Source organism: Tupaia chinensis, unplaced genomic scaffold, assembly GCF_000334495.1.
Source record: "Tupaia chinensis unplaced genomic scaffold, TupChi_1.0 Scaffold000132_1, whole genome shotgun sequence".
Classification (NCBI taxonomy): Eukaryota; Metazoa; Chordata; class Mammalia; order Scandentia; family Tupaiidae; genus Tupaia; species Tupaia belangeri.
The window spans coordinates 3854551-3877313 of record NW_006159601.1 but is presented as its reverse complement, the minus strand read 5'-3'; the positions used below and the strand labels follow the sequence as shown (position 1 = coordinate 3877313).

Sequence of the window (22763 nt, the reverse complement as noted above, 5' to 3'; positions counted from 1 at the left end):
GCTGAATGCTGGAGAGGAAGGACTATTTTTCTTGCGTTTTAGACATGACATCCTGTGAAGGGAAGATTTGGAACAGATGGGGGCCTGAGGAGCCCTGGCTCTATTGACTTGTTCAGCACTGCCTCCCCCTCCAACAACTTAAAATGTCTTTTTTCTCTTAGTTAACTTAAAGACAGAAAGAAGAAAAGTCCTTCAGAGCAGGAAAGTGGGTATCGGGGTCATGGAGAAAAATCTGTAAAGTTTCAGAAAGAATTCACGTTTGGTTGCAGACTCCTTGATCCAAAGCTAGCTAACTCAGAATTTTCATCTCAGGTTTAATCACGGCTCCAGCAACATCTGCATTAATGAGGGGAGAAAGAAAGAAGTCCCCTATCCAATGACAAAAGAAGCTCTCAGACTAGTTAAAGGTAAGGGATATTTTTTGGACTCATGAGGGTACAATGTGGGAAAAACTGAATTCGTGATGTCTCACAGACCAGCTCAAGCATCTGCACGGTTCTGACCTTTTTCTGTTCCGTCCAATTGGACGTGACTCTACCAGTGACGGTGTAAAGCAGACTGTGACGTCCTCGCTACCCGGGTGCAGCAGTGCCGCTGTGGGAGCTATGGACTGGCGTGGCTGCAGGTGGTCGTGCAGCTAGTAGGGTGTTAGCCCCAGATCACAGCCAGTTACGAATGTCAGCAGAAGCCCCCTCCATGGACCTGGAAGGGGGCTTTGCCAGGGAGCCAGGTGGCCGCCATTCTCCAGGGTGGGCCAGCCTAACTGTCCACTGCTGTCTCCCAAAGAGAACTTGGATTTGATTTCATGTGCAAAGGAAAGGGCAGGAGGGAGAGAAAAGAGCTTGTGAGTTTTTCTTCTGTCTTTTGTTTTCAGTTTTCTGGAGCCTGTGCTGGGAATTTTCTAGGGAGAGGATTTTTGCATTCTGGGGTCTCGCTGAGGCGATAGATATCAGAATCTAGCCATTTTGGGTTACACCGCTGACTCCACACTGTTTCTGAGGGTTGTTCTATAGGATTGGCCTACTGAGGCGACAGCCATATGCTAACTGGGGAGGTGGGGCGGGGTGGTACCAAGTGGTTCTCGAGCTCTGGCCAGGGAACAAAGTCCCTCAGACTTGCCTCCTCAGCAGTGGTGATAAGTGGCTTCTGTAAGAAGACACGGTTTAAAAATCACTTGATAAAGGGGCCAGCCTGTGGCCCCGTGGTTAAGTAAGCCGGATGCTACACGGTCAACGGCATTGTTTGCGTTCTGCACATGCGGTTTGAAAAACACACCAGGCACATGTGTGTGCATGCCCAAGGTCCTGAAAGGAGGGAATAGAGGAGGAGAGGGGGTTACAGCATGATTGTCCCTGGGGTGCTTTCTCAGTTTCTTTGTCTCTCTTCAATGGGTACACACACACTGAAGAAGAAAAATCACTTCACAAAAAAGTAATGTAGCCTACTTGCCTAGCTGGGATGGGATCTCCCATCTGACTCCTGTTTTTTTTTAGAGAGAGAGAAAGATTTTTGTTGTAGGGTATGTGTTGCTAGAGAGAGAGAGCGACACCACAATTTTTACGTGTGACTTCTTTTACTCTCAAAAGTCCTGGGTTTGGGTGGTGAATTGTATGGTACCCCAATGAGATTTCAGGCACTGGCCCGCAGCCCATCGGTAGAGTTGTCCAGGCTCATTGAAAGTGTTCAAAATGGAACTGTTTACTAGTCTGTTATTTATCTCATTTGGTCCTCACACCAGCCCTGCGGTGGGTATTATATTAGTTAAGAATACTTCTGGCTGATAGTAAGAGAAACCTCATCTACGAGTGGCCTCAATAAAAATGGTATTTATTATTAATGAAACAAGAAATCTAGGCCAGCCTCATAGCCTCATGGTTCAGGGAGCTGAATCCCACATGACTTTGTGCAGTTTGAGTCCTGGCCTCGGGACGACCTAAAAGTATTTCCAAAATCCCAACAGGAAGGAAAAATGGAGAAGAAGCTTTATGTTTGTCTACTAAAAGATAAAGCTTTTTACTTTTTTTTTGCAGTCTCTTTTGCTTGTCATAGCATTTTTAAAAAGTTGTTACTGGGGCTGGCAGGTGGTGTGGTTAAGGGCGCTAGACTCCCACATGGCTGAATACAGTTTGAGTCCTGGACCTGGTGGCTTGCTTTCTCACTTTCCCCCCTCTCTCTCAGTCTCTTTCTTTCTTTGTTTCTTTTTTCTTTTGAGATGGCTCAAGTTTATTTTTCTCAGCATGACCTATCTTTCTTACTTTAGGCACCAACACTGCGCAGAGCTGCCACACTGCCTCCCCTCCCCATAATAGTTGTGCCCCTGGGAGGTAAACCATAAAGTTAAAAAATCTGGGGAAGAAAACAGTCTGGGAAAAGCCAAAGTTGCACACCCCTCAGACAAGGAAACAAAGTACTAGAAGGGCCGTCACTGTACACCGCGAGTGGGGAGTGGGCCACATTCCCTTGACAGTGGTCACACGTGTAAGTCCCTCACTTCTTGGATTTAATTATGTTCCGAAGTTTGTAAGAAGGCCAGAAATGCGATGCTATGAGCAGGCTTCAATGTCTACAGGATCATGGGCATCATCTACCATGTGAAGGGGGGCCAGCAGGTTGGAGCCGTGCAATGTCCGTCCAAATCAGGGTCCTGACGTCCTTGCCGGAGCTTGGGCTTGGGCAGCTTTGGCCTCATCTAGGAAACGCTCTTGGGACACTGAGTAGAAGGTATAACCATAAATAGCTAACACCAGGGCCCTGATTCCTAGCCAGGTCATAATGTTCCGGGTCCGACACGGTGGCAGCGCCTTCTGCCACTGGGCGAGCTGTACCTGCCGCATGAATTGCAGTTGCACGGGAGTCCGTTTCTCTTGAGTTGGGTCAATGTGCTGAGCGAATGGAGCCTTTCCATTCTTAGCATCCAAAGGGTCACCAGATCCAGGTGCCACCATGTTGCCACTCTGTACTTCCTAGGCCTCTCTCAGTCTCTTTCTGATAAAAGTAAAAAAGAAGTTAAATAAAAATCTTTAAAAATTTCTCTCTCTCCCCCTCTTTCTCTCTCTCTCTGTCGTAGGGCTCATATACTCGCTGGAGAAAGAGAAAGAGAGAAATTGCCCCTCCCCAGGGGCTAAGGGTCATCCTCCCCAGGGGGAGTCCCTTATAGTCCTTTCTCCATTTTCCTGTTGGGATTTTGGGCATGTATGCATACACGCCCAGTATGTTTTACAAGCTATCTGGTGTGGGATTCGAACCCCAAAGTCGGCCATATCGGATCCAGCCTCTTTAACCAACATGCCACCAGCTGGACTATATTTTACCTTGGGGAAAAATTATTTAGATTTGACCAGAGAGAAACAGTGAGAGAGGGAGGGAGGAAGGACAGGGAGGGAGGAAGAGAGGGAAGGAGAGGGAGGGGGAGAGAGAGCGAAAACAAGCTGTCAGGTCTGGAACTCAAACTGCAGGCAGCCATGTGGGAGTCCAGTATCCTTAATCACCACACACCTGCAGGCCCCTATTTTGCCCTTTTTTAAAAAATTGTTTACTGGGCCAGCAGGTGGCTGAATCCTAGATGGCTAACTCCACAGTTCAAGTCCCAGACCTGGTGGTTTGGAAAGTATACTGGGCACTTAGTGCATATGTACCCAAAATCTCAAGAGGAGAATGGAAGAGAAGGGAATGTGACATGGCCATTCTCCTGGGGGGTGGTCAATTTTGACCCCTCCCTCTCACATAGGCACGAGCCCTACAGCAAACTAAAGACTAAAAAAGAAAAATGGCAAAATACAATTTATAGTTAATGTTAATATTTCAATCAAAATTATCTTAAAACTGAAAATTTAATATTTTGAAAATTAGTTCTTAGTTTTATTTTGATGAACAATTTAATACCTGGAATTCTAGTATATAATGTTCATTTAACCTCTAAAATGAAGAACTGGTATTATACATTATGCAAGTTATATTTCATATATATGTGAGGTGTGTATCTGCATATATGACATACACATGTGATATATAATTTTGTAGGGCTGGCCCACACTTAGTGGTTAAGAGAGCTGGGTTCCACATAGCTGATCCCAGTTCAAATCCTGGACCCAGCAGCTTGAAAAACCTGTAAGTTGGGACCAGCAGTTTGTGTAATGGCTATGTCATTGGACTCCCATGTAGTCGACTGTGGTTCGAGTCCCAGACCCAGTGGCTTAAACTCATGCTGGGCATGGGTGCACGCGTGCCCAAGATCCTGAGAGAAGAATGGAGGAGAAGGGGTTGTGGCTTGGCCATACCCCCTGGGGGGTGATTTCTTGTTTCTGTTTCTCTGTCTTTTTGGTGAGCGCACGTGCCTTATAGCTAAAACCTCTCAAATAAAATAAAACAAAAACAAAAAAACCCTGTAGATTAAGTGTACATCATGCCCCAAGTACTGACAGGGTGGAAAATGGAGAGATGAGTGTGGTGTGAACATGCCCTACTGGGGATGGCTTTTCTCTCTCCCTCTCTGTCTCTAGTGAGCACACATGCCCTCTGGCAATTAAAAAAATCCTAATTTGGCAAAATGTCATCCAGCCACCATATGCAGTTGGTGTTAACTTAGCGCTGAGGAGTGAGTACCTCTGGAACTATGAATAGGAACAGAAGCAAGAAAATGGCTATTTGATGTTCCTGGGTTTCTGTACTTCGTTTTGCAAGAATGTGTTGCATTTGTGGTCAGAGAAAGGATTTGACCAGCTCATTAGTCTTTTCTCTTACCCTCTGCCCCTCACAGACTCCTCACACTTAACGCAGAGGCATAATCCCCTCCCCTGGTGTGGATCTAGCTCCCTTCGCTTTGAGGACGGCATCCGGTGGGAAGTATTTCTCCAGTGCCTGAGTGGTGTTAGGTGTTAGCTGTGCACTTTGACACAGAGCTAAGGGCCATGCTGTGTGACACACTGTGACACAGGTGTCCATGTGTTCTTGGACTTTTATGTGTGTCTTCGTGGTAGGTGGAATTCTATAACTACAGGTGCCTCTCTTGCTTATTCTAAAGGCAATTTTGTTTTCCTTAGTAGATTTCATCTTACATTTCATTGACGAGAATTAATCAATGGCAAAAAAAAAAAAAAATGTGGAACTGGCTGGTAGCATGGTAGTTAAGGGTGCTGGACTCCAATATGGTCGACCATGGTTTCAGTCTTGGACCTGGTTGCTTGCTTTCACTTTCCCTCTCTCTCCTTCTTACTCTGTCCCTCTCTGGCCAAATTAAAATAAATTAAAATATATTTTTTTTAAAAGAAAGAAAAGGGTGATATTTTAATAATTTACTTATGACATTTATGACTCATTTCCTTGAATGAGCACATGGCCCCCAAACAAAATTGGAGTTCTGAGAAATAAGAAAGAAGGACAAGTGGCTAACTAGTTAACCAATGGGATCTCTACAATAATAATAATAATTATTTTTAAAGAATTAGGATGGCCATGCTGCAATTCTTCCCCTCCATTCTACTCAGCATTTTGGGCATACATACACATATACTAGGTGTGAGTTTTAAGTTGCCAGGTCTGGGACTTGAGCTTTGGTCAACTATGTGGGAATGTCTAGCGCCTTAACCACCATGTCACCTGCTGGTCCCAAGAGCTCCACAATGATTATTCTCATTTTTCTGAAGGGGAAATGGAAGCTTATGGAGGTCATATACCTAGGAAGCGGTAGAACTATGTTTTGAATACAGGTGGCCTGACTGTAGAACCTATCTTTTTTTTTTTTTTTTTTTTTAAAGAATTTTTTTTTTTTTTAATTCCTTTTTTTTTTTTTTTTTTTTTTAATTTGACCAGAGAGACAGAGAAAGGGAAAGCAAGAAAGGAAGCTACTAGGTCTGGGACTCAAAATGCAATCAGCCATGTGGCAATCCAGCATCTTTAAACACCATGCCACCTGCTGGCCCCAACTCCGCATTAGTTTTAAGCTGCCAAGTCCAGGATTCAGCATGGTTGACTAACTACGTGGGAGTCCAGTGACTTAGCCTTCACACCATCTGCTGGTCCCATATTTGTTTGTTTATTTTAATGGCTCTGGACTACTTTCTTTGGTCATTTATTCATCTTGTTTGTTTTTTAGGTTTTAGTCATAGGGCATGTGTACTCGCTGGAGAGAGACAGAGGGAAAGTGAGATATCACCCCTACCCGACATCCACTCCCTGGGGTAAGGGTGGCCTCACCACAGGCCCTTCTCCGTTCTCCTCTTGGAATTTTAGGTATGCATGCATGCACACCTGGCGTGATTTTCAAGTCACCAAGTCTGGGACTTGAACCACATGACCAGCGATGTGGAATCCAGCTCCTTAACTTCTATGCCACTTGCTGGCCCCACTTATCCATCTTTAATGACCATTTAAAATCTTTTTTCAAAGCTCACCGTCACATGTTGGACACTATCAATGCATATTATATTATAAACGTAGAGGGTGGAGAGATGAATGAAAACGTAACATGATTTCAGACGGCCTTATAGGAGAAACTAGACCTGGTAGAATAGATGGGATTTAGAGAGAGGGGAGGTTTGCACTAGGGAATCTGAAAACAAAGGTACAAATGTTTGGGAATGGTGAATAAAGTTGTCCAATTGGAGCAAGTATTATTCTATAAGAACAGTAGACAAAGCAGTTAAAGTTGGCTCTTAGCATAATTTGTGAATAAAGTTTCAGATAAAAAACCTAATGCTGACATTTGTATCACATTGGTACTGTAAAACAAAATATCTAATTGTGTCAAAGACATACAAATATGTATATGTTTAAGATTTTTGCGTGTGTGCTTGCCAGACAGGAAAAGTGAGAAGTCAGCCTCCCCAGAGCACATGGCCACGCCGCAGCCCCTTCTCCATTCACACGCCTGCTGTGTGTTTTAAGCTGCCGGGTTTGAGATGCAGACTGCCAAGTTAGCCATGTGCGTCCAGTGCCTTAACCACTAAACCACCTACTGGCCCTGGATTTTTTTTAGTTTTAGCACTTTTATTGTGTTGTTGAAAAAGTCAAGACATATATTTTCTACACAAAAATGCGTCATGACTCTTCTAACAACCCAGTATTAAGAATCAAGGACATCTCTGTTGCTTATACCAATTTTTTTGAGAGGTTTTTGCTATAGTATGCGTGTACTCGCCAGGAAGAAAGACGGAAAGCGAGAAATCATCCCCCAGAGGGCATGGCCACACCGCAGTCCCTTCTCCTCCATTCTCCTTTCGGGATCTTGGGCATGCACACACATGCGCCCAGCATGAGTTTAGCCACCAGGTCTGGGACTTGAACCGCAGTCGACTACATGGGTCCAGCGACGTAGCCATTACGCTAACTGCTGGTTCCGCATATATCAATTTTAAGAATATGAGACCAGGCTTATGAATAATGATAACATTTATTCTGACTCTTTAAGAATTTGCTATTCCCTTGAGTCAATGCTCATTTAGTCTTTTGATATGTGATATTTCACATGTCAAAATTAACAGAATTGATAGAAAATTGTTTTATAAATGTGAGTCAGTGCAGATCAACATTTATCTGATAGCTTTTATATCTCTTATTTTCAGGTTGGCTCAAAAACAGAAGTTGCTGAGGTCAAGGAGAAATTTGCCACCTCTAAAGACCCTACAATCAGTCAGACTTTCATGTTGGATAGAGTGTTCAACCCTGAGGGGAAGGGTTTGCCTCCACTGAGAGGGTTCAAGTACACTAGCTGGTCCCCCATGGGTTGTGACGCCAATGGCAGGTGCCTCCTGGCAGCGCTGACCATGGACAATCGCCTGACCATCCAGGCTAACCTTAACAGACTGCAGTGGGTTCAGCTGGTCGACCTGACTGAGATTTACGGAGACCGTCTTTATGAGACTGGTTACAGGCTCTCCAAAAATGAGGCACCACAAGGAAATCTCGGGGACTTAGCTGAGTTTCAGAGGAGACACAGCATGCAGACCCCGGTCAGGATGGAGTGGTCGGGCATCTGCACTATTCTCAAATTTTTGTGCCATTTTCTCAGTCTTCATGGTGGATTTTTCTAGGCCAGCCATTTTCTCCTCTACATCTGAGATTCTATTTTCTGAATGATCTAGTCTGCTTTTAATACTTTCAAGGGAGATTTTGACTTCTTGTATTATAGACTTCATCTCTAGCAGTTCTGTTTGAGTCTTTTGTAAAGTGTGTAATTCCTCTTTTAGATCTTGCAAGAATTTCCTCATCTCCTGGAACTCGTAAACTTCTTTCTCCTTTCTCTTTAGTAGTTCATTATCTCTCTTCTCTTCCATCTCTGTTAGCTTAGACATTATTAATGATCTGAATTCCTTATCAGACATTTCCATGATTTTCACTGAACTGCTTGTGGATGAAGAAGAGTTACTCTTTTTCCCTTGGAGGAGAGGTATTTTCTCGTTTTCCCATATTTCTCGTGATCCGGCGGTGATTTCTTGTTGTGTTTCTTTCAAATTCTTGAAGTTCAGCCTTAATGTTCATGAGCAAGCAGACTGAGGTGATCTAGGATCTCTTTGCCATTCTATTGTGATCGCTGGTGCAGCAGATTCAGTAGATAGTGGGGAATATTTTAACCCTATTAGTATTTGGATGTTTAGCTACAGTGCTCTGAGATTCGTCTAAAAACACAATGAAAGGATATTGGAGGGTGGAGAGACAAGAAAAAGGAAAATGAAACAGAGAGAGAAAAACAACAACAAAAAGAGAAAAAAAAGACAAAAAAAATTAAAAAATATGTAATTACTGTTCGTTTTTTTTTTTTTAATCACAAAATAGAAAACCACGCGGAGCCATGTGGAACCTTCTCCTGAAGGCCCGGCTTCTTCTGCCTGGGTGGGAGGAGCAGAGTGAAAATTAACAAGAAAAAAGGTGGAGCTAAGAGCCAGAGAAAAACTGTGCCTTTAAAAAAAAGGGGTAAAAAGGAAAAATTACAAAAAAAAAAAAGGAAAGACAGAAGCAGGGAGAGACAGGAACCGAGAGACAGAGATAGAAGGCTTGGGGTGCAGGGGGGGCTCCCTACTGCTAGCTCGTTTGTTGGAGGCTGAATTATTAGTAGAAAATCTTATTCCCTTAAAAATCTAGTTCACTGGAGCCATGTGGAACCTTCTCCTGAAGGCCCAGCTTCTTCTTGAGCATATTAAGCATTCTGAGAGCAGAGCTAGCTTCCTGAAAGGTGTGAAGGAAAATACCAGAAAAAGAAGGAAGCCAAAGAGAAAGGTCCCTGGGTTCAGCTGAAGCTCCAGCCTGCTCCACCCAGAGAAGCACACTTTGTGAGAACGAATGGAAAGGAGCCTGAGCTACTGGAACCTATTCCCTATGAATTCATGGCATGATGAGTGTTAAAAATAAATGAACCTATGGTCTATTGATAAAAAAAAATGAGAGAGAGAGAGAGAGAAAGGGAAAGTGAGAAAGCAAGCCACCAGGTCTGGGACTTGAACCGTGGTTGGCCATTAAGCAACATGCCACCTGCCGGCCCCACGTAGAACCTTTTTTTTTTTTTTTTTTTGAGAGGCTTTTGCTATAGGGTACATGCGCTCGCCAGACAGACAGAAAGAGACAGAGACAGAAAGCGAGAAATCACCCCCCAGGGGGGATGGCCATGCCACAATCCCTTCTCCTCTATTCTCTTGGGATCTTGGGCACGCACGCACATGCGCCTGGTGTGAGTTTTAAGCCACCGGGTCCAGAACGCGAACCACGGTCGACTACATGGGAATCCAGTGACATAGCCATTACGCTAACTGCTGGTCCCTAGGACCTCTTTTAACCAGTCTACATACTGCTTCCCGTGACCGATGAACCAGAGTCCACCGTGTTGGGAGTGAAGAAGTGAAGAGGGGAAAGAAAATTCCAGGCAGAGAAAACAGCATGTGTCAAAGCCTGGAGAGAGGCAAGAGGCAGTGAGGTCTGCTGAGGATAAAGATACACAGTGAGAGTTGAACATACAGGTGAAGGGGAATGTTAGGGGCCTCTGGGCGAAGACAGAAAGGGACAAGACTGAAAACAGACATGGCCCAGGAGGTCATAAGAAGACTCCGGTAGGAAAGAGATGGTAGTGACCTGAAGTAGGTGAAACAGAATGTAATCAAGGGAAATTTAGAAGAAGACAGAATTAGAATTGGGTGGTATGGGGAAGGCAGAAATCAAGGATGACCCCTGAATTTATGTGGAAACAGGTGCCATTCAGAAAACAGAGGAGAGGTAGTACAGGCAAGGCATAGAAGAGGAAGTGTCCCTTTTTTTTGAGTCTGCATTTGTGGGCACATGAAGTTGAATGACATATAGAGGATCTGTCCCTTGGATACTCGTCTGGAGCTCTGACATCTGGACTAGAGAGAGATGGGGCTGCTTTGACATGCAGAACGTCCTGGCTCCACTGTGGATTAAGTGCAGCATGTGACAGAGTCCAGGACAGAGCTACCGGACCCTAACTTCATGAGCAAGGTGGCTCACAGAGGAAACTGAGAAAGAGCTGCCTCGAATAGCAGACACAGGAGAATTTGGTGTCACAAAAGCCAGCGAGAGTCCTAGAGCTGGCTCTAGGGCCTGCTGATGAAAGTAGATGAATCCCACATGACTGACCATGCAGTTCAAGTCTCAGACCCGGTGGCTTGAGAAGCACCAGGTGTGTGTGTGTGTGTGTCCAAAGTCCCCAAAGGAGGGAGATGGAGGAGGGATTGTGGCATGACCATTTTGTATTGGGGAGGAGGGGCGGCGTGTGTGCTTTCTCCCTTTCTTGCTCTTGTCTTCTGGACAAAATCAAGGGAAAAGTGAGAGAGGGAGAGAGGGAGGGAGAGAACTTTTTTTGAGAGGTTTTTGCTATAGGGCATGTGGGCTCTCCAGAAAGACAGAGAGAAACAGAGAGACAGAAAGCAAGAAATCACCCCACAGGGGGGATGGCCATGCCTCAGTCCCTTCACCTTCATTCTCTTCTTGGGATCTTGGGCACGCACGCACATGCGCCCAGCATGAGTTTAAGCCACTGGGTCCAGGACTTGAACTGCAATAGACTACATGGGAATCCAGCGACATAACCATTATGCCAACTGCTGGTCCCATGAGAGAACATTTTAAAGAGAGAAAATGAATATGAGGAAAGTAATTTATGTTAGAGCATGAGTGTCCTGGAGCGCTAGCGTTGACGGCCAGAGAAGCGGTGAGTGGGACACAGGAGGTGGGACAGTAGAGACAGTGAGGCTAACTCACCTGATGTTCTAAAATGTGAGGGGAAGAGTAATGCTATCTGGGTACATAAAGATCCAGGGGAAGGTTTTCTTAAAAAGTATGGGAAGTAGTGATAAGTGTTGGCGGGGATGTGGTGAAAAGGGAACCCTCCTACACTGTTGGTGGGAATGTAAACTAGTTCAACCACTGTGGAGAACAATATGGAGGTTCCTCAAAGATCTACAAATAGAACTACCATTTGATCCAGCAATCCCACTTCTGGGTATTTACCCAAAAGACAGGAGAACGCTCAGTCAGAAAAGTGCTTGCACATCCATGTTTATTGCAGCATTATTCACAATTGCCAAGACATGGAACCAACCTAAATGTCCACAAACTGATGAATGGATTGGAAAAGTGTGGTATATATACTCTATGGAATACTACTCAGCCATAAAAAATAACAAGACCCTGGAATTTGATAGAAAATGGTCAGATACGGAGGATCTATTGCTGAGTGAAGTAAGCCAGGCTATGAAAGAAAGATATTGTATGTATCCACTCAATATATACCGACTATCCGCACTCTATAATAGAGAGCAAAAATTCGGAGGACATAAACACAGTGAAGGTACTTAATGAGAATAGGACAGTGTGGAATGGGGTAAGTGAAGAGAAGAGGATAGAGAAAGATAGCAAGTGAACAATAGAGAGACAGGACGTTAGTGAGAAACAGATAGGGGTTATTAACTGTTGATGATGACATGTATAGTATTCTCAACTGGATTGGTCTGAGAAGTATTTCATGATGGGCAAAGTATTTTTACAAGCAAAACGAGAAATAACAATTGACTGTTTTATAAAAATAATTAGAATAATAAAAATAATGATTGGGGAAAACATGGAAAAGATATTGAATGTTGAAGTGGGGAGATTAATGTCTCTGTACTGACTGACATGCATGGCATTCCCTTTTGAAAAAACAATGTAATACACTGTAAAGTTATATGTAATCCAATGTAATATAAAGAAGATTATGATGATGATAATAAAAAAACTAAAAAAAAAAAAAGTATGGGAAGAAGCTAGCCTATGGCGTGGTGGTTAAGGTGGCTGGATCCCACGTGGCCAACTGTGTGGTCTAAGTCTGGGACCCAGCAGCTTGAGAAACACTCTGGATATGCGTGTGCCCAAAATCAGAAAAGGTGGGTGACAGGGAGAAGGGATTACAACAGGGCCATTCCCCGTGGGAGGTGCTTTCTCACTTTCTCTCGATCTCTCTTTGGCGAGCTCACGTGCCTTTTGGCAACAACATATTAATTAAAACATGTGGAAGACCGGAGCCTGTCCCAGTAGACTCGTAGATCAGAAGTTGATGATGCAGAGAAGAGGGGGTAATGAATAGTGCAAAGACCCGCGAAGGGGAAGGGGGTGGGATCCAGGGCTCAGATGGAGAGGGGATTCCCACTTTCCCACTGAAGCAGGTGGGGAAGAGGCCAGGATGGGGCAATTGTGGGGAGCCTGTGGAACTGGGAAGCTGGGGGGCTTCTCTTTTGATTGTTTCTGCTTTGGATTGTCTGGAAGAAAGGGAGTGATAAGTTTAGGAAGGCTGAATTTGAACGCTGACAAGAGAGCGGAGTGGAGAGCAGGGCCGGCTTCATGGGGGTGCAGCCTGAGCAGTTGTGCAGATCCTCACACTCACCAGGGCTTTGTGCTTTCATTAATGCTCTGCTGTGAAGTAGCCCGGAGTGGGTAGGTGGTGGGTATAGAGACTGCATGTATCATGGCGCTAATTTTGAGGCCCTACTAAAGTTCACAGAACTCTTTAGGGTGAATTATACTGTAAATCATACCACAATAAACAGCTTAAAAAGCCTGTTCTCACCTAGATTTTTGTCATAGTATTTAATAATTTATTTTAGTTTGGACATGGCAGCTTGAAAATCGCACCAGGCCTGTGTACACGTATGCCCCAAATCCTGAGGAGAAGGCATTGTGGCAGGGCCACCACCCCTGAGGGGTGATTTCTCACTCTGTTCTCTGTCTCCAGTGAGTGTACATGTCTGCAAAAATCTTAAAGAACAAACACTGATATGTTCTTAAAAGTGGAGGAGATTTGTTTATGGAAATCTGTTTTTGTTTTCCTTTCCAACTTCTCCTACTCTCTTCAAGCAAGGTCAGCAGGAGGGTCAGGTGGGGGGGGACTGACTAACTTTGCCCCAAGGAAAGGCAGGTAATCAGAGTCCTTCCTAGTTTTTTTCTTTTTTTTAAAAAAAAATATTTAATTTTATTTATTTTAATTTGACAAGAGAGAGATAGAGAAAGTGAGAAAGCAAGATACCAGGCTTGGGACTTGAACCATGGTCGACCATGTGGGAGTCCAGTGCCCTTAACCATTATGCCACCTGCCGGCCCGCCTTCCTAGTATTTTTTTACTAGAGCTCTTCGGGAAGGTGATTTTTTTTTTTTTTTTTTTTTAATTTAGGGATTTGTAAGATGTGACTATGAGGATGTTGACGAATTCTCTTTCTCACCAAATGGAGACAGAGAGACCTCTGAAACAGCTGTGATATTTGGGCTCCAAGGACACAGCGTGCCTGACGACAGCTGTGCACCGTGGGCTTCCTCTGACACAGCTCATGCTTTCCGTTCCCCCCACTTCAGTCGGTTGGCTTTGGTTTCTGTCACTCACACCTGAGCAAGTTCTGACCCATACACAATTTCAAAAACGAGAACTTCCTGACTTATGAGATGATGGCAGATTAGACAGTTAACTGACTTAATGAGTTGTGGGAGGAGCTTCTAAATTACCGGGACCAATTTCAGTATGAGAATGGGAACAGGGCAGTAGGTTGAGATGGGGATGAGTGGGGGATTTTTTAAAAAATAATTATTTAATTTCTTTATTATTCAATTTGATCAGAGAGAGAGAGAGAGTGCGCGCGCGTGCAAGCCTCCAGGTCTGGGACACAGTGATCGGCCATGTGGGAGTCCCGCGCCTTAACCACCACAACACCTGCTAGCTCCTGAATTGGAGATTGAAGGGTAAGTCTACAGGCATGGCCTTGCCTGAATGGAGTTAGGGATGCCCAGGCTCCAGTCCTCTCCCGGAGATTGCCTATTCCCCCTGCCCTGGCAATGCTGAGGAGGCCTGAAGGCAGCAGGCAGTGGGATTACAGTGGGAGTTCTGCCCCAGAATCTGTGTGTGACTTGGTCACTCTCTCAACTTCCTGAGTTCTGCTTTCATAAAACGGGTGTACTACAGCCATCAGCCCATCTCAGGGTTTGTGAGAGAGGCCTGGAGCTGACGAACCTGAGATCATCGGGGAAACCATCAGCATTCTCCAGCTCTCAGCGTATTTGTCTTTCATTTGCCTGACGGTAGAACTAGACAAGGGCTAGAAACCCCTCAGGACTCTCATGGGACTTGGGCTGTCCTTTGACGTTCTTTTCATGAATCAAGGACAACTGGTCTTAGATAAAAAGCGGGCAAGTGGAAGCCTAACTTGTATGGTGCATGGATGGAAAGTTCTTAGCAGTCACAGATGAGGATGTGAAAGGCCAGGCAGACAGGGCGATCTCGGGCCTGGGGGAGCTTTCTGGCTGGAGTAGTTCAGTGCTCATTGCTTACTGGAAAGACCGAAAATACCCGTTTTCCTTGTGTCTTTTTTTTTTTTTAAGAGATTTTTGATATAGGGCATGTGCGTTTTCCAGAGACAAACATACACATGTGCACTTGGGAACCAGCAGTTAGTGTAATGGCTATGTCACTGGACTCCCATGTAGTCGACTGCAGTTCGCGTCCCGGACCCGGTGGCTTAAAACTCATGCCGTGTATGCGTGCGTGCCCAAGATCCCGAGAGGAGAATGGAGGAGAAGGGATTGCTGCGTGACCATCCCCCCTGGGCGGTGATTTCTTGCTTTCTGTCTCTCTGTCTCTATCTGGCTATCTGGCGAGCGCACGCGCCCTATAGCGAAAACCTCTAAAAAAAAAAACCATACACATACGCACGCACATCACACACACACACAGAGTAAGAGAGAGACAGAAAGCAAGAAATCACCCCCCAGGGGGAATGGCCACGCTGCAATCCCTTCTCCTCCATTCTCCTCTCAGGATTTTTGGCCATGCACACACACATGCCCAATGTGAGTTTCAAGGTGCTGGGTCCAGGGTTTGAACCTTAGTTGGCCACATGGGAGTCCAGCACCATAACCACTGTGCCACTGACTGGCCCCCCGTTGTGTCTTTTAAGAAGGGGCCAGAGGGTGGTGGTAGCATGGAGATAATGCAACTGGACCCACAAGAGAAAGTACCCAGTTTGCATCTCAGGGCTTCCTTCTACATGCCAGGGATATGTGTGTGTGTGTGTGTGTGTGTGTGTGTATGCATGCATGCATGCATGTATGTATGTATGGATGGATGTGTCCACGTCCATAATTCAGGTCAGCTGAAGCTAGGGAGGGGTCATGACATGAAGACTCTGTAGGGAATACCTTTCTATCTTTATTCCTCTGTCATCATGGGAGAAATAAACTTGAAAAAAAAAACGTACTGTATTTTTTCCAAATGCAAAAGAGTCACATACTATTTGAAAATACTTAAAAACAAACAAACAAACAAACAAAACATATAAAGGGGGCCAGCAGGTGGCATGATTAAGGGTGCTAGACTCCCATGTGGTTGACCATGGTTCGAGTCCTGGCTTGCTTTCTCACTTTTCCTTTCTCTTTCTCACTCTGTCCCTCTGTAGTCAAATTAAAATAAATAAATAAATAAAATGATTCTTTTCTTTTTTTGGAGAGGTTTTTGGTATAGGGCGCATGTGCCCACCAGAAAGACAGAGACAGGGAGACCGAAAGGGAGAAATCATCCCCCGGGGGGATGGCCACGCCGCAGTCCCTTCTCCTCCATTCTCCTCTCAGGATCTTGGGCATGCACGCACATGCGCCTGGTGTGAGGTTAAGCCACTGGGTTGAGGACTTGAACCATGGTTGACTACATGGGAATCCAGCGACATAGCCATTATGCTAACTGCTGGTCCCTAAATAATTCTTTAAAAAATTACCTACAGGGAGGGTCTGGCAGGTGGCATGGTGGTTAAGGTGCTGGACTTCCACATGGCTAAATGTGGTTCAAGCCCCAGGCCTGGTAGCTTGCTTTCTCACTTTCTCTCTCTCTCTCTCTGTCTCTCTCTGGTCAAGTTAAAAAATAATAATAAATGAAATTAAATAAATCTTTAAAAAAGACATGTAAGGAAATAAAACCACCCATAACCATCCAGTTTCCAGAGATAAAACTGGTAATATTTTTGTGTGTGGTAATCTCCATTTATCGGCAGTTTTGTTTTCCAAGGTTTCAGTTACCCACAGTCTGAGAATATTAAATGGAAAATTCCAGAAATAAACAATTCATTCTGAGTAATGTAATGAAATCTCATGCTGCTATCCTATCTCTGGCCCACATGGGACATGAACTTTCCCCTGCTCCCCTGCCCCCCTCCCCCTTTTTTCTTTGGCTAAAGGCTATGTGCACTTTTGGAAAAGATGGAGGGCATGTGGGGGAAACGAGAAAACACCCTTAAGGGGATGGCCAGGCTACAATCCCTCCTCCATGTTTCCTCTTGGGATTTTGGGCACACATGCACATGTGTATGGCGTGTTTTTCCAGCCATCGGGTCCAGAACTGGAACTGTATAGTCAGCCATGTGGGATCCAGCCCCCTTAACCACCGCACCCCCGGCTGGCCCATGAATCCTCCCTTTGTCCAACATTTCCAGGTTGTATCCACTGTGTGCCGCCCACCAGTCACTTCGTAGCCATCTTGGTTATCAGATTGAAAAAACAGCCTGTATAGGGTTCACTACCGCTTATGGTTTTAAGCACCCACTAGGGGACTTAGAGGGTATCCCCTGTGGATAAGAGGAGGGGTTACTGACTCTCCCTCCAGTGTTTACTTCATTATGCATATTGTGTTTTTGTATATATGAGAGATGGCTTATAAATAAAATTTGTGTATAGTTCAGAGTCTGTGTTTTTCATTTAATATCTAGTATGTATCATATGTGTTTTCCAGCCTGATTTTTAACTGTTATATAACAGTGGCAACTGTTTCCCCCTATATAATGTGTCCCTATTTTGGGATAGGAGCCTGTTCCTTATTTTTTAGGAATTCTGAAATAATACTGTGGTAAAATCCTTACAGATAGATTTTGTGCACGCTCTTGAATAGTTTTGCAGGATAGAGCTTTAGAAGAGGAATTGCTGGGTCAAATGTGATGTCGTGTTAGGAGGTTTCGTATTCACATGACCAAACTGGCCCTAAAGCACAGTGATAATTTAAAAAAAAGAAGAATTATTTTATTTTAAAATATGCTACAGAGAATGCATGTTCACCAGAGAAAGAAAACAAGCTACCAGGTCCAAGACTTGAACCATGATTGGTCATGTGGGAGTCCAGTGCTTTAACCACCAAGCCACCTGCTGGCCCCAAGCACAATGCTAATTTGTCTTCCTGCCATTGGTACTTGAGGGTACATCAGGATTCTTGGAATCTTTTTTTTTTTTTGAGAGGTTTTTGCTATAGGGCGTGTTGTGCTCCTCAGAAAGACAGACAGAAAGTGAGAAATCACCCCCCAGGGGTGATGGCCACGCCACAATCCCTTTTCCTCCATTCTCCTCTCTGGGTCTTGGGCATACACGCGCACATGCCTGGCATGAGTTTAAGTCACCGGGTCTGGGCCTTCAACTGCGGTCGGTTACATGGGAGTTCAGCGACATAGCCATTACGCTAACTGCTGGTCCCTCATTCATTTATTTTAATTTGACCAGAGATAAACAGAGAGAGAGAGAGAGGGAGAGAAAGTGAGAAAGCAAGCCACTAGGTCCAGGACTTGAATCATGGGGTCATGTCTGAGTATGTAGCACTTTAACCATCACGCCACCTGGTAGTCCCCAAGGAAGACATTAAAAAAAAAATTATTTAACTTTATTCCATTTTGACCAGAGAGAGACAGAGAGAGAGAGAGGGGAGGGGGGAGAGAGAGAGAGAGAGAAAGTGAGTGAGCGAGCGTGTGTGTGTGCAAGCTGCCAGGTCCGGGACTTGAGCCACAGTTGGCCATGTGGGAGTCCAGCACCCTTAACCACCAAGCCACCTGCTGGCCCCAGGAAGATTTTTTTTTTAAGTTGCCCACCCTACTTCTTTTTTAAAAAAAATTATTTAATTTTAATTTATTATTATTTGATCAGAGGAGACAGAAAATGTGAGAAAGCAAGCCACCAGGTCTGGGACTTGAATTTGGTCAGCCCATGTGGGAGTCCAGCATCTTAACCACCATGCCACCTGCCGGTCCCCCACCCTATTACTTACACATAAATCCAGAATTTTTTGAAAAGAATTATTTATTATTTTAATTTGCTGTAGGGCATATTCACTCATCAGAGAGAGAAGAGAGAAAGTCTCTCAGTCTGGGACTTGAACCATGGACAGCCATGTAGGGGTCCTGTGCTTGAACCACCGTGCTCCCTTCTGACCCCATATACCTGGAATTGTATAATAGCTAAATATTTAGAAGTGCCTTCGAGCGTAGCTGGGTCATCCCTCATTCTATGGACGAGCTGTCTGTTTAGACAGGGTCACTCAGTCGCCCTCACAGAGCTGTGGAGAGCTGTGGAGAGAGCCTGGGCCCCACCTCGTGCTCAGATGCACCACTTGTCATTGTCTGGGACTTCTCTGTCTACTCCCAGGCTTTCAGATCTCCCTGGAGGCATTTGGTGCCTAGAGGAGGCTGTGGTTACAACAACCACTCTACTAGAAAGCAAAATCTGTTTAAAAGCTGTGTTACAGGTTTTTCCAGAACTTCCAGTTTTTCAGAATCCACCTGCTTCCCTTGCCCCCCCATTACCATTTGAATTTCCCAATATGCAGCTTCCTTTGTACCTGGCAGTCACTGGGTCCAGAAGGACTTTCTGCCAGGGGATTTGGTTCCTTGAGTAGAGCCCTTCCGCTGACCTCAGGCCAGGTTCCCAAGACAGCCCCCTTTCCACCCTGCAAAGAAGGGACCGGTCAGCTAGCTCCAGGTTCTCTCCCGCTCTCAAAGGGTCTTTCATTTAAGTATGTTCGTACATTTTTCTCCTACCGCTCTCCTTCCTGAGAGAATGAAGTTAGAGGATTCAGTTGCTAAATTTAGCTCTTGCTGACGCGCTGGCCTCTCACTAGCAAGTCTCCTCGTGTCTGAGGGTTTTCTTAGGCCCTCTTTTTTGCTGGTAGACGCATGCCATCACATCCGACATAATATTTAGCTCTGAGGCGTTTCCAGATGGGAAACGCGTTCCTGTATTTTCATAGCCGAGCTCTCTGCGTGAATGGGCTGCTGGAGCTGGGGGCTGGCAGCCGTGGGGCAGGTACGGGGCTGGCAGCCAGCCTGGGAGAGGCAGAGAGCCACAGGGCGCTGGTGGGGAAGCCAATGCAGTCATTGTCGTGTGTTTGCTTGTGGTGAGAGGGAGCTGCAGGGGCCTGTGAGGGGAGATGGGAGGATGGGAAGCAAGAACTTTCAGGTGGGCAGCAGGCAGGCCTACTTGAAGCAAGCCTGGGGGTTGTTAAGGAGAAAACTAACTCTGACACTTGTTAAAATGGTAAGGAAGACTTTATTCAAGACTATTGCAAAAGGATTATTACAATGGTGGGGAGAGCCTGGAGAGGATTCCGAAGAGCAAACACAACTGAATTCATAGCCAAGGAGCAGAAAGAGGGACCCAGAGGATGGGAACTCACTAAGAGGAGTCATCAGGGTAGGAGATTCCTGCCAAGGGCAGGCCAAGGACAGACAACAAAGAACTTGATCAGCTAAGAGGGCTCTCAAGGAGACGCTTGGCAGTGGAGGGTGTTGTCTCCTGGGAGGGTGCTAGCAGGTCCTCTGCACTCTGTCCTCTGAGGGTGGCTCTCCTGAGTCAGAGAGAGGCTTGGGCCCAGCTCTGGCTGTGGAGGCGAGGGGATCGGGCAGCACCCAGCTGGGAGAAGTGCCAGGCCAGCTGTGGTCGAGAGAGTCTTCTCCAGATGCTGCTCCCTGGCTGCGTAGGGCCTGCTGTGTACCTGGTAGGCCACATCTCAGGTATTCTGGCACCTCTGAGGGAGAGGTGGAACCAAGGTGACCAACGAGGCAGACCCTGGCTAGGGCAGAACTCGCGTAGGAGGGCTGAGACACTGACAGAGAGGATGACGCATGGCCTTGGGAATAACATGGACTGGGTTCAAATCTAGGCTCTGCTGCTTTTTGCCTAAGGAGTGTGGAAGGGACCTGACCTCTGATCCTTCATTTCCCTATGTAAAACAGGGGCCTCAGAACCACTCTAAGGGGGTGTGAGAATGACAGGAGAGAGCGTTCGCGGAGTGTTGGCACAGGCCTGGGGGTGATGACATTCAGTGAGTGGTGGCTGCTGTGGTTAGACGGGGTTGCTGGACCTTTCTTTATCCAGTGGATCTCCTTGCTGGGCAAGGGAGGGCCGACTGAGAACTAGGCCTTCAGACACAGGAGACAGCTTTAGCTATATCTGTCCTAGGATGTATCCTTGGAAGCTGTTTATCAGAATTATATCAATTGATGGTTAGAAGGTTGGGTGGGGGGCAGCAGGTGGTATGGTGGTTAAGGGTGCTGGACCCATATGACCAACTGTGGTTCGAGTCCTGGACCTGGTGGCTTGTTTTCTCACTTTCTCTCTCTTCCAGTCTCTGTCAAATTTAATTCAATCAATCAATCTATCTATCTAAATAAAATAAGAAATTAAAAGAAGGTCAAGGGGGGAGCCAGGACTGGGTCGGACATCCCAAGAGAAGTCTAGTTTCATTCTTCTTCTTCTTTTTTTTTAAATGAAAGAATTAGTTTATTTATTACATTTATTTATTTATTTATTTATTTATTAACTAACTTGACCCAAGAGAGACACAGAGAGAAAGAAAGTAAGAAAGCAAGCCACCAGAGGTCTGAGACTTAAACAGTGGTTGGCCATGTGGGAGTCCAGTGCCTTAACTGCCATGCCACCTTCCAGTCCCAACCTTCTTCTTTTTTAAGAGAGATTTTTGCTATAGGACACATGCACTTGCCAGAGAGACAGAGAGATGGGATGGTCCACATTACAACCCTTTCTCCTCTATTCTTCTCTCATGATTTTTGGGCACGCACATATGTGCCTGGCGTGAATTTTAAGCCACTAGGACTTAGACTCGAACCACAGTTAACTACATGAGAGACCAGCAACGTAACCATTACACCATCTGCTGGTCCCCAACCTTCATTCTTCTTATGTGGGTCCAAAGGGGGACACCAGCAAAGGGGCTCAGCTGGGCCTGTCTTCTGAAGGAGCCCCTCCCCCCCAGCAGACCTCAGGCAGGGCCCAGAATTCCTAGGGGCGTGCTGTTGGTGTCTCTCCCAGTTTCCATTGGAACCCGTCACACCAGGTGCCCTAGAGAAGGGCCTGGTTTCTTACATCCTGCCCTCCAGAGACCTTGCTTTCCACCTGAGCCCCACTGACTGCAGCAACCCTAACACCCGCTGTGTACAGGCGTGGTGAGGCTTACACGCTGACCTCGGGAAGCTCTCTCCCTAATACTTCACGTGCATTGAGCACTCTCATGCTGTGTGCCGTTACTTTGTTGATCAGGCACTGCTTTAGTCTCAGAAGTCACAGTTATGAGCAAAACGAAGTCCCCATTTTCACAGAGGCTGTACTCTAGTGATGAAGATGGACAAAAAAACCATGCAAGCCAGATTTGAATATGATATTGAGAAGAGAAGAGCAATATGTAGTGGAAGGAGATAGAGTCCTTGGGGGCAGGCAGGAAGGCTTTTCTCAAGGGGTGACTTATGAGCAGGGACCGTAGTAAAGTGAGGGTGTTGGTATGATTTGTGTCTCCTCCGGAGTTCACGCGTTAAGATTTGGTTGCCAAGGGGAATCTTAATCCGATTGCGGTGCTAGAATGTGAGGCCTTTGGGAATGATGAGGTGATGAGGGCAGGGCCTCTGTGGTGGCCTCCTGGTGGGTTTATAAAGAGAGGGAGGGAGTGAAACCAGAACAGTGACGCACATGGACACGGGTCATGCTCTCCTGCCCTTTATGTGTCATGATGCAGCCTCACCAGATGGTAACCCCCAGACCTGAGCCCTCCAAACCATGAGCTGAATGAAATGCTCTTCTTTTAAATTACCCAGACTCAATTATTTTCTGTTATTAGCAATAGAACAGACTAGAACAGGTGCCGGCCACGAGCACGTTCATTCTCTCAGATGGGACTTAATCTGGCCCAGCAAGCGGATATACATGAGAGAGGTGGAAAGGTGGGCAGGAAATGGATTCAGAGTGGAGGCTACCCATCACGTGAGGCCTCGGCATCATTATTTTTTTAAAGAATTATTCATTGAATTTTATTCATTATTTATGCTTTCATTTGATCAGAGAGACAAACAGGAATGGGAAGTGAGAAAGCAAGTTGCCAGGTCCGAGACTCAAACCATGGTCGGTCATGTGGAAATCCAGCATCCCGGCCACCAACGCCACCTGCCGGCCTTCTTAGCATCATTTTAAACATCGTTTCTCTGCAGGATTTGCTG

The 22763-nt window shown here is 45.7% G+C and overlaps 1 protein-coding gene and 1 long non-coding RNA gene across 3 annotated transcripts in view; one reads left to right on the top strand and one right to left on the bottom strand.

Moving 5' to 3' along the window:
* The window catches only part of LOC106734517 (uncharacterized), a 390280-nt gene that overhangs the window by 5388 nt on the left and 362129 nt on the right, over window positions 1-22763 (top strand). For both annotated transcript variants that reach the window (XR_003548790.1, XR_003548791.1), the window contains exon 2: window positions 313-407. This is a non-coding gene — a long non-coding RNA (uncharacterized LOC106734517). The remainder of the gene's footprint in view (window positions 1-312; window positions 408-22763) is intronic.
* LOC102483033 (cytochrome c oxidase assembly factor 3 homolog, mitochondrial) lies at window positions 2637-2945 on the bottom strand. The gene has a single exon (XM_006144810.1). The coding sequence runs from the start codon at window positions 2943-2945 to the stop codon at window positions 2637-2639; it is 309 nt and encodes a 102-aa protein (XP_006144872.1).